The sequence below is a fragment of the Schistocerca gregaria genome, chromosome 3 (genome assembly GCF_023897955.1).
Source record: "Schistocerca gregaria isolate iqSchGreg1 chromosome 3, iqSchGreg1.2, whole genome shotgun sequence".
Lineage (NCBI taxonomy): Eukaryota > Metazoa > Arthropoda > Insecta > Orthoptera > Acrididae > Schistocerca > Schistocerca gregaria.
Genome location: NC_064922.1, coordinates 192,477,129 through 192,491,652, shown reverse-complemented (window position 1 = coordinate 192,491,652; position 14,524 = coordinate 192,477,129). Strand labels below are relative to the sequence as shown.

Below are 14,524 nucleotides of genomic sequence, written 5' to 3'. Positions count from 1 at the left end.
TACCCACCAGGTTGAGTTAAATGAAGTCAATGCAATTCAGAGGCATGTAGCTAGATCTGTTACCAGTACATTCACTTACAGAAATGCTCCACAAACTCAAATGACAATCAGGGAATAGAAGTGGATGTTCTTTTCACGAAACATTACTGAGAAAGTTTATAAAGAACCAGCATTTGTGAAAGACTGCAGAATGACCCTACTACCACCAAGATTTCGACGTGCAGGTCGCCGAAGTGGCGTCAACTCGAAAGACCTGCACCAGGCGAATGGTCTATCCGACGGGAGGCCCTAGCCACACGGCATTTCATTTTTAAACCACCAAGATATATATCTTGCATAAGGATCACGGAGACAAGATAAAAAAAATCAGAGCTTGTACGGAAGCACACAGACAATTGTTTTTCAGACACTCCATTGGCAAGCATAATGGAAAAAGGAATGACTAGTAGTGGTACAAGCTACTCTTCACCACGCTTGGTGTGGTGGCTTGTGGAGTATGTACATAGATTGAGTTGAAGATGTGTGTCCCCTCCAACAGTAGAATGTCTAACAAAGCAGTGCAATGTTGAAAGCAATATTCGAGATGACAGCTCTCTGTGAACCTGCTAACTGCACTAAATAAAAATTACATTTTAATGTAACAGCACATATGAAACAGCAAATAGTATATTAAAAATGAGATTACCATATACTTCTCTGATGAATATGAGTCCAGCATTTAAAAGTATAGTGGTTGAAAGTACCTGGGTTGTGAATACTGAAAAGCATTTGTCGTAGAAATGCATTTTATATATGTAAAAAATGAAACATTTAAGTGAACAAATGTGCTTTATTCAACAAGGAAAATAAACTATAAAAAGCACAATAGAGTGGTTTATTTTTAAGTACAAGCGATTAATGCTTTTTATTTAGGAATTAAATCAAAAAATTATTTACATCATCAAAACTTTTAAAGCTGCATATAAATAGGTTCTAAGCTCACTATTATGTACATAGTGTCAGGCTTTCTCCGAACTGTGAAAGAATAATTTCATAAATAACACACACTCTCTCTCTCACTCACACACACACACACACACACACACACACACACACACACACACACACACACACACACTTATTCTGCAATTACGAAGCACAATTACAATATGTGGATTGTTAAAGAAGTAGGTTTCCTGTATGTTTGAAGGCACTCCACCAGGCAGAACGACATAATGAAAAGAACAAATTTAAAGTTCTTTGCAATGGTGTTTTACAAAACACATCTGTTTGATGTACACATAATACATTCAGCTCATTTGTCATAATTACACTCTTCTTTCAGATCCTTGATTACAAATTGAATGTTTCACCAGTAAATACTGCTTACCTATTGTAAACAAAGTGAAGTCTTGCAGCTGCTGGTTTGACTGTTGAATGTACAATGAGCCACTTTAAGATCGACTTCTTATTTCTGGACTATGTGCCCCTAATTTACACAACTAGAGAGTCAGGGGCTATTAGACGTTGAATTTTATGGCTCAATTACAGTGACAATCTTCCATTTGCATACAATAAAATCTGACAAAAGGTATCACTTTCCTTTCACAGATGCATTAATGTTCTTTCCAAATAAGATTAACTGGTTCAAACAGCATTCAGAATATCATTTTGTTAGATACCTGGATAATGAACACATTTAACTGATCTAAATTGGATGTTATGAGCATACCACCACAGAGAGGTGGCACATAATTAATGCAGAGTAAAACTTCATTGGACTAAACATACTCATATTTTCATCCTTAAGTTTTGTGTAGAACAGAAAAATATTCAGGGCTTTGGATTAATACTCCAAAGAGCTGTATTTACTTTTTTGCCAGTTAACATGATTGATCCTTCACAAGTTGTACAGACTGCATTACATACCAAATAAATCAAAATGTGTTCCCTTTTATTGTCTCTACTTTGTTCAAAAATACTGTTGACAAATCTACGAAATGAGGTACAAAATCATTAAATACTATTGCAATATTAAAAATATTTTTGTACATTAGTAGAACAGTATTCTTGGCCTTCTTGTTAATTCAGCAAATTACATAAACTAATACTTTGTGGCAGCTGTCTCCAGATATGTCAGTAAAACAGAATTGCTAGAAATATCTCACAGGAATACAAACAGTGCAGCTTCACATTAACTTCGGAGAGCCTGCAGCCTGCTCTGCATGTCCTCGAGTTCATCCTCATCTTCCAGTGGCAGACCAGCATCTGCTGAGGCTTCAGCAACAACGGACGCTGCTGGAGGAAGGGAGTCCGTGACGGCAGCTGGGGCTTTGCCCAGAGTGCCTGCTGTCAGCTCCCACAGAACCTGTAAATTTTAAACAATTACAATGTACTAAACAGAAATGCAAGATATGCCAAACTACAGCAACGATGGGGGAAGAAACTTGCAGAACAGGCTATAGTTTCAGTAGGTCAGCTCCCTAGAACACTTGAGACCTACAGGATTTGGAAAAATGAAAGGTCGTGGGCACTTTATGAATAAGGCAAAGCAGTTTCAGCAATCATAGTAACTAACAGCTCATGTAAGAATAGGGAAAATTGTACAGGAGAGGCCTTGGGAAAACAGTCTGCATACCAGAATGAGATTTTCACTCTGCAGTGGAGTGTGTGCTGATATGAAACTTCCTGGCAGATTAAAACTGTGTGCCAGACCGAGACTCGAACTCGGGTCCTTTGCCTTTCGCGGGCAAGCGGTCTACCAACTGAGCTACCCAAGCACAACTCACGCCCCGTCCTCACAGCTTTACTTCTGCCAGTGCCTTGTCTCCTACCTTCCAAACTTTACAGAATCTCTCCTGCGAACCTTGCAGAACTAGCACTTCTGAAAGAAAGGATATTGCGGAAACATAGCTTAGCCACAGCCGGAGGAGGTTTCCAGAATGATAATTTCACTCTGCAGTAGAGTGTGCGCTGATATGAAACTTCCTGGCAGATTAAAACTGTGTGCCGGACCGAGACTCGAACTCGGAATCTTTGCCATGGCTAAGCCACGTAGGAGACGAGGTACTGGCAGAAGTAAAGCTGTGAGGACGGGGTGTGAGTCGTGCTTGGGTAGCTCAGTTGGTAGAGCGCTTGCCCGCGAAAGGCAAAGGTCCCGAGTTTGAGTCTCGGTCCGGCACACAGTTTTAATCTGCCAGGAAGTTTGAGTCTGCATACCCTTTAATCAGCCAATCAGCCATACCTCCATCTATTTTCACCATCATTATGTCATTGTCGTCATTGTGATCATCATCGTCATCACCAATAAGTTATTAGCAAGTAAATGTAAATTGAAGCTTCATGCAACCAGATAATAATATGAACATTTTGTGAGTCTGCTGCTACACTGATATACTTTTAGCTGAACTTTTTAATAACTGTAAGCTAAACTTAAGAAATGATAGGAATGGAAGTCTGAGCATGAGTACATGCGGAATCCCTTACCTATATCAAGCTAAATATTATTCATAAACAGTGCAACAGCTACGGCTTTTTAGAATGAAATGAACTGAGAAAAGTACCTCTTTAAAAGTATCATGGTTGACAAAATCATTTTCACTTAATATAAAAAGCATGGAGATGAAGTCACAATGAATTATCGGACAATGATTTTGACTGTTAACCTCAACAGTTATCAATGAATGTTGTGAATAGCATTTATTTTCAGTTTAAATGACTTGTCTAGAACCTGTTATCAGCAAGCAAGTCTAAGCATTAGCTGTTGAAAAGATCATTTGAATAGAGTATTAATAGCTCAAAATTGTTAATGGGCACTAAGGCAGTTAAAAAGTATATAAATAAATAGAAATTAGTATCGGATATTGTTTCTGAACAACTGAATGAGTAGACTGTGTATACATCTTTCCAAAACACTGTATATTACTCTCATACTGGCTTGAAAAAGGCATCTCTGTAAAAATATTGTACAATAATTTCATATTTACTTTATCAACTGCACCAAAAAGAAAATTCACTTGAGAAAAATGTAAAATTACTACAAGACAGAATGGCTGGGCACTGATTATCTTCAAGGGGTGAAATTCCTGTGGTGTCAATACACAAATTAAAAAATCATTACTGTTTTACTATCTTTCGAAACTTTTAGTCCCTTCCTCATGGGAAGTAAGAGGGTTAGGTTTGGCTTGGGGAAGGAGGGACATGAAACTCAAATTCTAGGAAGAAGAGAGGGAGGGGGGAAGGCACTCCTCACCTTACAACAGGGTTTCCCACTTTCCCAAATCTATCCCCCTTCCCTTCTAGAGGAAGAGGCTACCATAACTGAAAGCTAAAGTTTTTTCATATTTAAATGCTAGCATTAAAAGAACTGATATTTCATCTTGTGAGGTCTGCACTTGTCTGCCATTCTGTCTTTTGCAATTTTAAAAATTGTTATGCTCTTTGGAACTTTTATTCTTAAAATATACAAGAATATTAAATCCTTTTATTATTATTATTATTATTATTATTATTATTATTATTATTATTATTATTATTATTGACACACATGTGAACACAACATGCTTCATATTCACATTTCAACAAACTCCCTTCCAGTTTTTAAATACAGATTTAAGGCATTTCGTGAAAAATAAATAAATAATTTCTCAAAATAAACTACACTCGGTTACATGTTACACGCTAATTCTTGCAAATTTCATTCATGAAGTGTCTACCTTGGTATAGGTTGTCAGACTTGCGATTCTGACAACATCTGCCAATAAGAAATAACTCATGAAACAAGGTGGAGTTAACTTTACAATGTTGGTAGCTTCATCATTAGCTTAATTCCTGGCATGTATCATTTAATGTGAGATAGTTTAACCCTTTGTGTATGCCATTTTGTAGCAACTCAGCGAAGATAAGGTTTTTGCTATCCTGTGAAAAATATGATCAACTGACAATTTTTCGATGATTTTATTTTTGTCATTTAGGACCAAAAACTATGGTGGTATATGTACCACCACAGCACCTTATTGAGGTATTTCAACTGCTGGTAACTAAATTTCCCACTTCCCTTTTGTATGCTGTTACATGCTGCCATTACATTAAAAAAAAAAAAAAAAAAACAGTGTTTTCAGTTTTTATTTTCTGTTTTCTTTTACTATAGTTAAAAAATATTTGCTATCAATATTAAAGTTTACTTACTACAATGTGAAAATGACCCTTGAAACTTTATCATGCAATAAAGGGTTGGGTTCTTTTGGGGGGAAGAGACCAAACTGCGAGGTCATTGGTCTCATCGGTTTTAGGGAAGGACGGGGAAGGAAGTCGGCCGTGCCCTTTCAAGGGAACCATCCCGGCATTTGCCTGGAGCGATTTAGGGAAATCATGGAAAACATAAGTCAGGATGGCTGGATGTGGGATTGAACCATCGTCCTCCCGAGTGCGAGTCCAGTGTGCTAACCACTGCTCCACCTCGCTCGGTCGCAATAAAGGTATGAGCCGATACAGGTCACAATAATGTACACTGCAGAAGCAAAGCAATGTGTTCTGTCAACAGTAGTGATCCCACGACAAACAGTAACTGACTGTTGTAGCTGCTTTCATACATTTGGTGCAGTTTACTACCACAAGATGTAAGGTATAGACAGAGGTGGTAAAATGTACTCTCAATAGCTTTGGGATACCCCTAAGTTGGTGGTAAGTGTACTTCCAAAGCTCCTTCCAGAAACTACATTGGTAGTAACCATACTTCCCAATAACCATTAAAACACGGTTGTTTGGTGGGATATATACTTCCCACAGTCCTGAAGGCTATATTTCACAACAAACAGAAACTACAGCAGGTGCAGCAGACTGCTACTAGATGCCAGGAGAGTACTGAAGTGGTAACATATATTCATTTGATCACTGTAAAGAAATACATTTAGTGGGAAGTATATCCCCACAGCCCACGAAAGGGTTAAAAAGAGAGAAATTAGCATCTAGTAACAGAAATGAATTGGTAGTACTAAAAAAGGGGAGTATATTATCTGTGGCAAGAGGCACACCTCTTGCACCTGTCATGCAAAGACTTCAGCACATAAAATACTTTACGAGCAAGCTTAAAATCACAGCATAATATTATGCCAAAAGGATGAAAAATCTTGAATGTATGTGGACAGGTAGATATGTTAAGTATAAAAAATTTGTTGTATGCATAAAACCAATGTCAGAGAAATGCCTCTCAAGGTCAGGTTTGCAGAGAAAGTTATTCCCTCCACACTTCCCCGAAGCTGGTACAGAACGGTACAGCATTATATGGTGTTATAACGTCTACTGACATGTAATAATGTGAAGAACACTCGGCAGATACTGTTTTGTCCTCTGGCAGTATAGGTAAAAAGATATCTAGTTTTAGTCAACCCTGCAGACAGGTCAGTGAAATGCATTCATCAAAGGTATCTAATACTACCATAGGTACTCCACACACACACTGGAGAGTGTCCTCTTGCTACAGGATGAGCTCATAGGTGAGTTTAGTGTGGTTAATACATAAGCAGCATATAATGAGGATTTCTTTTTGAGATATCTGGAGTAATTTTTACCATTCCTTATAGTTTCTTTGATAACATATTTTGTTAGGAGATACAGTAATTTGCCATTCTGTTCCCCCAAGGCCTTCTGAATGTGGTGTAGCAAATGCGACAGAGTAGTGCCTGGGGATCCTAGTTATAACATGTCCACTGTAGTGCACTGAATGAGGCAGTGCAGTGGTTAACACACTGGAGTTATGTTCAAGGTGATAATGGTTCTAATCTGCATCTGGCTGTCCAGATTTGTTTTCTGTGATTTTATCAGTTCTTCTTCAATTCCCTACAATATACTTTTGAGAAAAGGGATTCTCAGCATATGCGGCTACGAAGACAAAATACTATAGCAGACTGGATGCTGAACCTGAGATGCATCTTCACAGCTCTCTTCTAAAATGCCTTACACGAACAGTTGGGCCAAAATGAAAATACATATTCATACGTCCCATAAAATGGAAACAATTTTATCAATTTACAGTGGAATCAATACACTGTTATTTTACGTACTTTATTATTGAGAGTTTTTTGGTTACTGTTGTAGAAGTCAGTAGTGTATAACGTATCTATTTTTGGGTAACTTTCATTAAATTATTGTCATTTAAGGGTGAACATAAGACCAGGTTTTGCTTCTTTTAGGTCTGCATAAAATATTTAGTATTTCAAAAGGAATCCGTTTGAGAACTGCTGGTGTCAAGGACAATCACTCCCTCCAAACAAACTGATCCATCTAAAGACAGATCTCTTCCCGAGTAATACACTTGACACAGTCTATTGTTAAAATAATTTACCTGATGTAGAATTTTGTCTAATCTCATCTACTTTTGTCTCTCCTAGCCTGAGAATTCAAGCTAAATGTAAAAAGCGTAAGATGATCATACATCTGTCTCAGCCCACGCTCATCGCTATTCCTCTATTTTGAAAGAGAGGATCTCCCATCCAGTAGTCTTGTAATTGGACGGATTTCACTTTCCCCATATGTAATGAAGTACCCAAGATGCCAAGTCTTTCATCTACACTAACATGTTTCCACCTACAAATCAGAAAACTGATCCACATATTATCACTCAGAAATACCTTCACAGCGTTGTTTTACATTTAGTCAACTATACACTGGAGTACATTACCTGTAAATAATAGCCTAAACAAATCCACTGTATAATGCTAGTAAGATGAACAAGCAAACATTATCATTTGTAAACAGATGGCACAGCATGTCATGAAGTTCATCATGGCAAGTTTCGCCCGATTTATTAACTTTGTCAGTGCCACTTCTTCATTATTGACAATTGCATCACCATTATTGGCTGTATCTTTTGATTCCGCACTTTCACAAAACATTTGAGAGTTTTGCTTTCATACTATCATGATTTTGCCAAGTTTCTGCATCCTCAAGATTCCAGCTATCCTCCTACAATTCTTTGACACTGAACACAAAATCACTATCTTTCAATACATTCAACACACTTTTTAGTGTTAGAAGCTCCCAGTGTTGGTTAATTGGTCGCCATTTCAAATAATGTATGTCACTAACAATTAAACTCAAGAAAACAAAACTGTGAGCAGAAAAAAGCTCCTGAAGACTTTATTGCTTGTTCCAACATATTTACAGCTGATAAACTAACTGAATAATAAACCCACTGATGAACAATTATACACACCAGTCACAATTTTTCGACAGTCTCAGAAAAGGTTGTAAGTTTTAGCAGCAATGGACTAGAGGTTTGTGCTGACTCTTAAGCATCCGCTGCAGAGAATTATTAAACCACATGGTGTGAGTGACATCATACATGACATATTGCTCCCAACATTCCTTTTTATATGTATTTACTTTTTATTAAGAGTTGTATCTTGCCAGAATCATTCATGCCTAATTAAATTAGACTCCGAGAGATATGTTCTTATGCTCTTGTAAGCTCTCTAATTGCCTCTGCTAATAGTCTGAACTATGAGGCATCGGCTGCCATTGGTGAAGGCATAAAGAACAATGTATTGTTGCACCTGCAGTACATATGATCACACCAGTAGCAGCTTTTAGCACACTACCAATTTCTTTATCCTGGTTGAATTTTAACAGTGTTTTTGAAGTGTAGTCTTGCTAGCTCTATTGTCTAATAGACTAGCATGGTAAAAATTTGTCAAGTTCTTCAGCTCTGTAAGGATAGCATGATTGGGAAGTGGTCACTAACACAAAGGACTCCATGAATGCTCCACTGGGTTGTAGGTACTATAGGCAGTGACCTAAAATGTTGAAGCTCAGCTTGTTAGTAAGCAGAGTTCAAATACTGAAGGAAATGATTCTATTAACTGTTCTCTAGACAACTGGGAACTTGTAGCTCCTGTTTCTAATGTGGTGATACAAGGCACTTGCTTGCTACAGGTATTTTGTATTAAGATGCCACATCAGTATGAGGGGCGTTTGAAAAGTCCGTGCAAAAATAAAATACTCTCCATTTCTACTCATTCACTTCGTCCAGTGCTATTCTAGTTTGTTGATCCCTTCCGAATAATAGGAATTGTCCAAGTCTGCAAAATAGCTATTGCTGCAATCACCACCTCATTTGAATAAAATCTTTGTCCCACTAGCCATTTCTTCAAATTGGGGAACAATCTTTGTCCCACTAGCCATTTATTCAAATTGGGGAACAATAGTAGTCCGAGGGAGCCACGTCTGGAGAATAAGGGGAGATGTGAAATGAGCTGGAATGCTATTTCCATTAAATCTGTGACCACAACTGCTAAGGTGTGTGCTGGTGCAGGGTTGTGATGGAGAGAGACTTTTTTGTGGTCCAATCGCCAGATTTTCTTGCAGCTCGGTTTTCAAAAGGTCCAATAACGATGAATAATATGCACCTGTAATAGTTGTTTTACCCTTTTCCAGATAATTGATGAGGATTATCCCTTGTGAATCCCGAAAGACAGTCGCCATAACCTTTCCTCCTGAAGGAATGGTCTTTGCCTTTTTTGGTGCAGATTCTCGCTTGGTAACCCATTGTTTAGACTGTTCTTTGGTCTCAGGAGTATAGTTATGTACCCATGTTTGATCCACAGTGATGAAACGACACTTAAAGTCCTGCGGATTCTTCCTGAACAGCTGCAAACCATCCCTGCAACACTTCACACAATTCCAAGCACGAGCAATCGCAGAACCCATCTTGCGGATAGCTTTCTCATGTCCAAATGTTTATGCAAAATATTATGTACCCATTCATTTGAGATGCCCACAGCACTAGCAATCTCCCACACCTTAACTCTGTACTGGATCAATGTACTGAAAGTGATCAATTTAAGGGTTAACACCTGTGTACTATGCGTCTGAGGTAGAATGTCTTCTTCAGCAGCTCAGAAGTGTGATGTGAATGATACAGATGAAATATATCCTGTGTTACACTGAGATAAAATAGGGAGTAAAAGTGGTTGGTATTGCTTGCAGTTTATCAAATTGTGACTATGCAGCAGTTCATTTTTTTTAATAACAGACACGCATTTATCATATTTAATGCAGCTTCTACCCCCAAAGTGATACTTAACATGTTCGACAAGAATAAATGTTTTCTTGCAATAAATCTCCATCAGTTCTAGAGCATACCAGATACTGAGTATTTTCTCTTGGTGTGTTTCTCCATCCTTGGTTGTAGCCCCCATGGTATGGTCAGACAGAGTTGGGGATGCTATGGCAACACAATTTTCTGTTTTGAAATTATTACCTATATCTACTGAGACAGCCAAGTCAGTATGGTCATTGGTTTCTATAAGTGCCATTAGCGATCAACCATTGCCGGCATAGAGGTTGCAAACAAGGCCAAAGTTCCAAGGAATGCTGACCAGAATGACAGTTGTGGCGGATCGCAGTTCTGTAGAGCCATGCAGGTGTCTCAAGGGCCCCATCTGGCCTCCCAACTGTGGTGCCACAGTGACATTGCAGTCTGCAGAGGAAGAAGAGATGGATGTGTCTGATGCTGTGCCCACATGCCAAGCTGCAGCCAACTCCAGGTGATGCAGCCTAAACACCTTAGAAGACTTGGCATCCCAGCACAGTTACATGTGTGAAACCCCAAATATGGGAGAAGGTGGTCCTCTCCTATGACAGTAGCCATGGATACCTCTGAAAATTGGAAGTTTTACGGACTCACACTGGTGACAAAGACAGCAATCAGCATGTAGAATTTGAAGTTGAGCTGAGGTCCAGATCACTGTTTCAATAGTTACTACATTGGGCATGTGACATACCACTGCTCAATGCCCGATATCTGTGTGCAGTGCGCTGGCAGCCATACATGCCAGTACTGTTCACTACTAAGGGAGACTGAGATGATGTGAGAAAACTTTGGCAGTAAACACATGATGAGTTATTGTGGCTGTGAGAAATTTAAAGCTGTGTTAGCTCGTGAACATGGATTACCCTACAGGGCATCCAAAAAGCAGAGGGTGGTCCACCCCAACCACCGTCTGCACCATCCAGAGGTGTGATATCAGCAATACAAAGTAGCATTCCTACTGACGTACTCACTGATGCATCAGTGAGCGAGAGCCAGGAGAGAGAGATGTGGCAGCCACAGCTGCTCCAAACCATAGAAGATAGCGCGCACACCAGAATGCACACCCTGCAGGTGCAGTTTGGCTGCCTGCATGAGACTAAAATTTGAGGCGGCCCACATGCACCAATGTTGGTGGAACAGGAGACCACAATCGCTGCTCAAAACCTACATGGGGAGCTTTCTAGTTTAAGGCAAGTGTAAGGCGACCACACACTGTGGATAAGTTGAGTACCATATAAATTTAGAAAAAATATGGTGGGAGGGAAATCTAACCAAAATGGAGGAAAAATTAAGCAAACAATTATCTCTTGGGTAAGAATTAAAATGGAAAGAAATTATTGAAATCAAAAGAAATTATTAAAATGAGGACTTGCAAAGTTTGCAGTCCTTTCAGTTGTCTCTTACAATAGGTAGGAGTTGCAGTAGGTCTATTAAAAACTCGGTATTGCATGGGACATATATGATGATCACTTGGAAGGGAGTATAGCTCATCATATACATACATACAAAAGAATCATGAGCCACCCTGGGGCAATTAAATCATATGTCCTTTACAGTTCCCAAGACCTGGAGGAAAAGAAAGCATCATGCAACAAACTCATAGTATTTTTGCCCACATTAATAAATGACATCTAAGAAAATTAGAAAAGAATATTGTACCATATGTAAATTTACCACCTACACTATGTCACTGTAAGGAACCGGTGGTACGAGTGACTCCTGAGAATGTGTCAGTGAGTGACCATGAATGCATTACATACCCAAAATTCTAAGTCACCCTGTAAACCAAATGTACAACAGTTTTCTGTTTCAAGAGGGTTTCAACAATCTTGTTTGAGATTTTAACTTGTCAAAGCAACAGAATGAATTTTTACCTTTCAGATTACAAGATTAAAAGTTCTCTTGACGTATTAAAGTGTTTATCATGACTGCCATGTTGTTTTTACTGGTTCTTTGTCCCAGGTAGGTGACATGGTCTTCTGGAGTGATATTTAATCTGTTATAAAAGACTCTTGACCATGATTTCAGTATAAATGAATAGTTGAAATAGTGCATTGCAAACCACCAGCTGTACCAACACAACTTTATTCCTTTAGCAATTTCAGCTCGCAAAACCATTGTTACTGAAGGGAAGGCTGGATATTAGTGATTTACACTTACATATCAGTATATTGGCACCTCACTGATGGTTGGCTGGTTAACTGATTGGAGGAGGGGACCAAACAATGACATCATTGGTCTCATGATCTAAGGTGACAGAAACCGATGGAGGAAATACACAAACAGCACAGTCCGGTTAAGCGGAATGGAAAATGCGTTGGTGGACCAGCACCACTGTTCACCCTTCCCAATCCTCGTACCGTGGCATGATCGTGACACAATGTGTTCAACACCAGGGGAAGAGGACTCAAGAAAATGGGAGACAAAATGACACAAAAGACCAGACAAATCATAGGGAAAATGGGGGAAGAATGTGGTTGGTGTGGAGGCAAGGTCAAGGGCTCCATAACCAACACCAAAGCTAACCATGGGACTTCAATCCCAGAGGGAAATTCAGGTACTTAAACCTGGGAGAACAAACCACTTGCACTAAGAAAATCAAGGACAGACGTGACCATGCAAGGGCTGCCTACTAACACCTGGGACAAGAAAGGTGGGAGGGCTCATTTAGTGTGGCACCTCACTGATATGTATGTGTAAATCACACATGTTCAGCATTCCCTTCAGTGATCATGGTTTCGTGAACCAACACTGGTAGAGGCATAAAGTTGTGGTTTAGAATTCATTATTTGAAGTACTAGGGTGTTGTAGACTGTTGCTTCAAGAAAATTACATGAGTAGTACCCAACCATAATTTATTGCAAAGACAATCTGAAAGTCAAATTTATCCAAAATAGGGAAATTTCCTGTTTTCCTTGGTTGTTCATGCAATTAATCAGATGGAGACTTGTGTGAACTATTACCCCATAGTGTATATTTCTCATATTTGACAAAATGAGAAATACAACATTTACAGATATCAAGGCAATTGCAGTTATGTTCAGTAGTTGACCCTGACAGATAAAACACTGGTGAATTCTGTGCGAGTGGGTTAACAATGCTTTTGGATAAAAGCCATTTAGATTCAACAATGGCCTGAACAGAAGACTGTAGAGAAGATCATTCTTCTGAACCTATAATTTGTATACCTCTATGGCACTGTAACTACATTTTGTCAAAATCTTTGTGAAGCTGTAGACAAATCATCACACAGATTTTTGTTCTTTTGATATGTTTCCAAGAATCAGTGAAGCTAAAGTACTTATAAAGACCACAAATCAGACTAACAATGCGGGTTGAAAATTTAGTTAATTTGTTGATTGATGTTACAAAATTACATGGTTGTCTTTCACAAGTAATTACAGAGAACTGTTGTGACATTAACCACTGAAAGCACACATATAGAATGTAACGTGTAAATAATTACATTTCATGTTCAACCATTTCCAGTTTGTAAAGTTTCATCAAGCCAAATGGATGCTGAAAGTTGTCTGATGGCTGCAGAACCACACAAAAAACTATTTCTAGGCTGAAATATCACAGGAAATTGGGAGCAAAACATTTTACAACACATTACTTCATTTTTCTTTATTCTTACATTAGTGTTTGTGTCCACGTGCTGGTATAGATTTCTTTGCTATTTAGTTCTGGAACTTTTGTTGCAAGAGATTGTCATCTTGTCAGATATGTATAATACGTAGAATGATGTACGCATTTTCATAAATGATAATCACAAGACAACGGTGGCCTGACTCAGAAATTCGGGCAGAATAATCTTTCAAAGAAAATGTGTTTTGTTTTTGGAACCATTGTTATTAACAGCAATAAACTAGCAAAAAAGGAATGGAAATAACTCTTATCTTCAACATGATTAGCTCTCCACCAGGAACAGCAGAGGAAAACTTTAAAACCGCTAATGTTGAAATCTTTTCAGGAGAGGCTGGTGGCAGGAACATATTTAGAACTATACCTTCACAAAAATCATGTATATTATGCCACAGTTTCATCTAGATTAGAGAAACTCCTATTTGAAATTAAATTAGAATCTCATTTCATATACTGCGAAACAATACAATTTATTGTGAACTGATAGGCCCCTAGTTATTACTGTAGAATATCCAACAAAATGCACATTAATTCAGCTACAATTTAAACGCACAGAATTATGTAAAGCAAAATGTAGAGGGTAGGCAATGTCGCTTTATAAAAAGACTGAACAAGACCAAGTATGAATTGTAATGTAAATTAACTGCACAAATCTTACAGCACTAACTACAAATTTCCACTCAATAATTCCACAGTCTTTTGCCCAAAAGTGCTTAGCTCACTTGTAGCATTGTTTGAAGATCATTAAACTTGTCTGTTCTTACCGTTTCTTTAACTTTGTGTGTTAACATTTTACAAACAGCAAAATTT

General features: G+C 38.4%; 1 protein-coding gene across 2 annotated transcripts in view; it reads right to left on the bottom strand.

The window, feature by feature from the left end:
* Positions 1 to 809: 809 nt before the first annotated feature.
* The window catches only part of LOC126356288 (charged multivesicular body protein 3), a 56,876-nt gene continuing 43,161 nt past the window's right edge, over positions 810 to 14,524 (bottom strand). For both annotated transcript variants that reach the window (XM_050007171.1, XM_050007170.1), the window contains one exon: positions 810 to 2,347. In XM_050007171.1, coding sequence (XP_049863128.1) covers positions 2,174 to 2,347 — 174 coding nt within the window. In that variant the 3' untranslated portion in view covers positions 810 to 2,173. The remainder of the gene's footprint in view (positions 2,348 to 14,524) is intronic.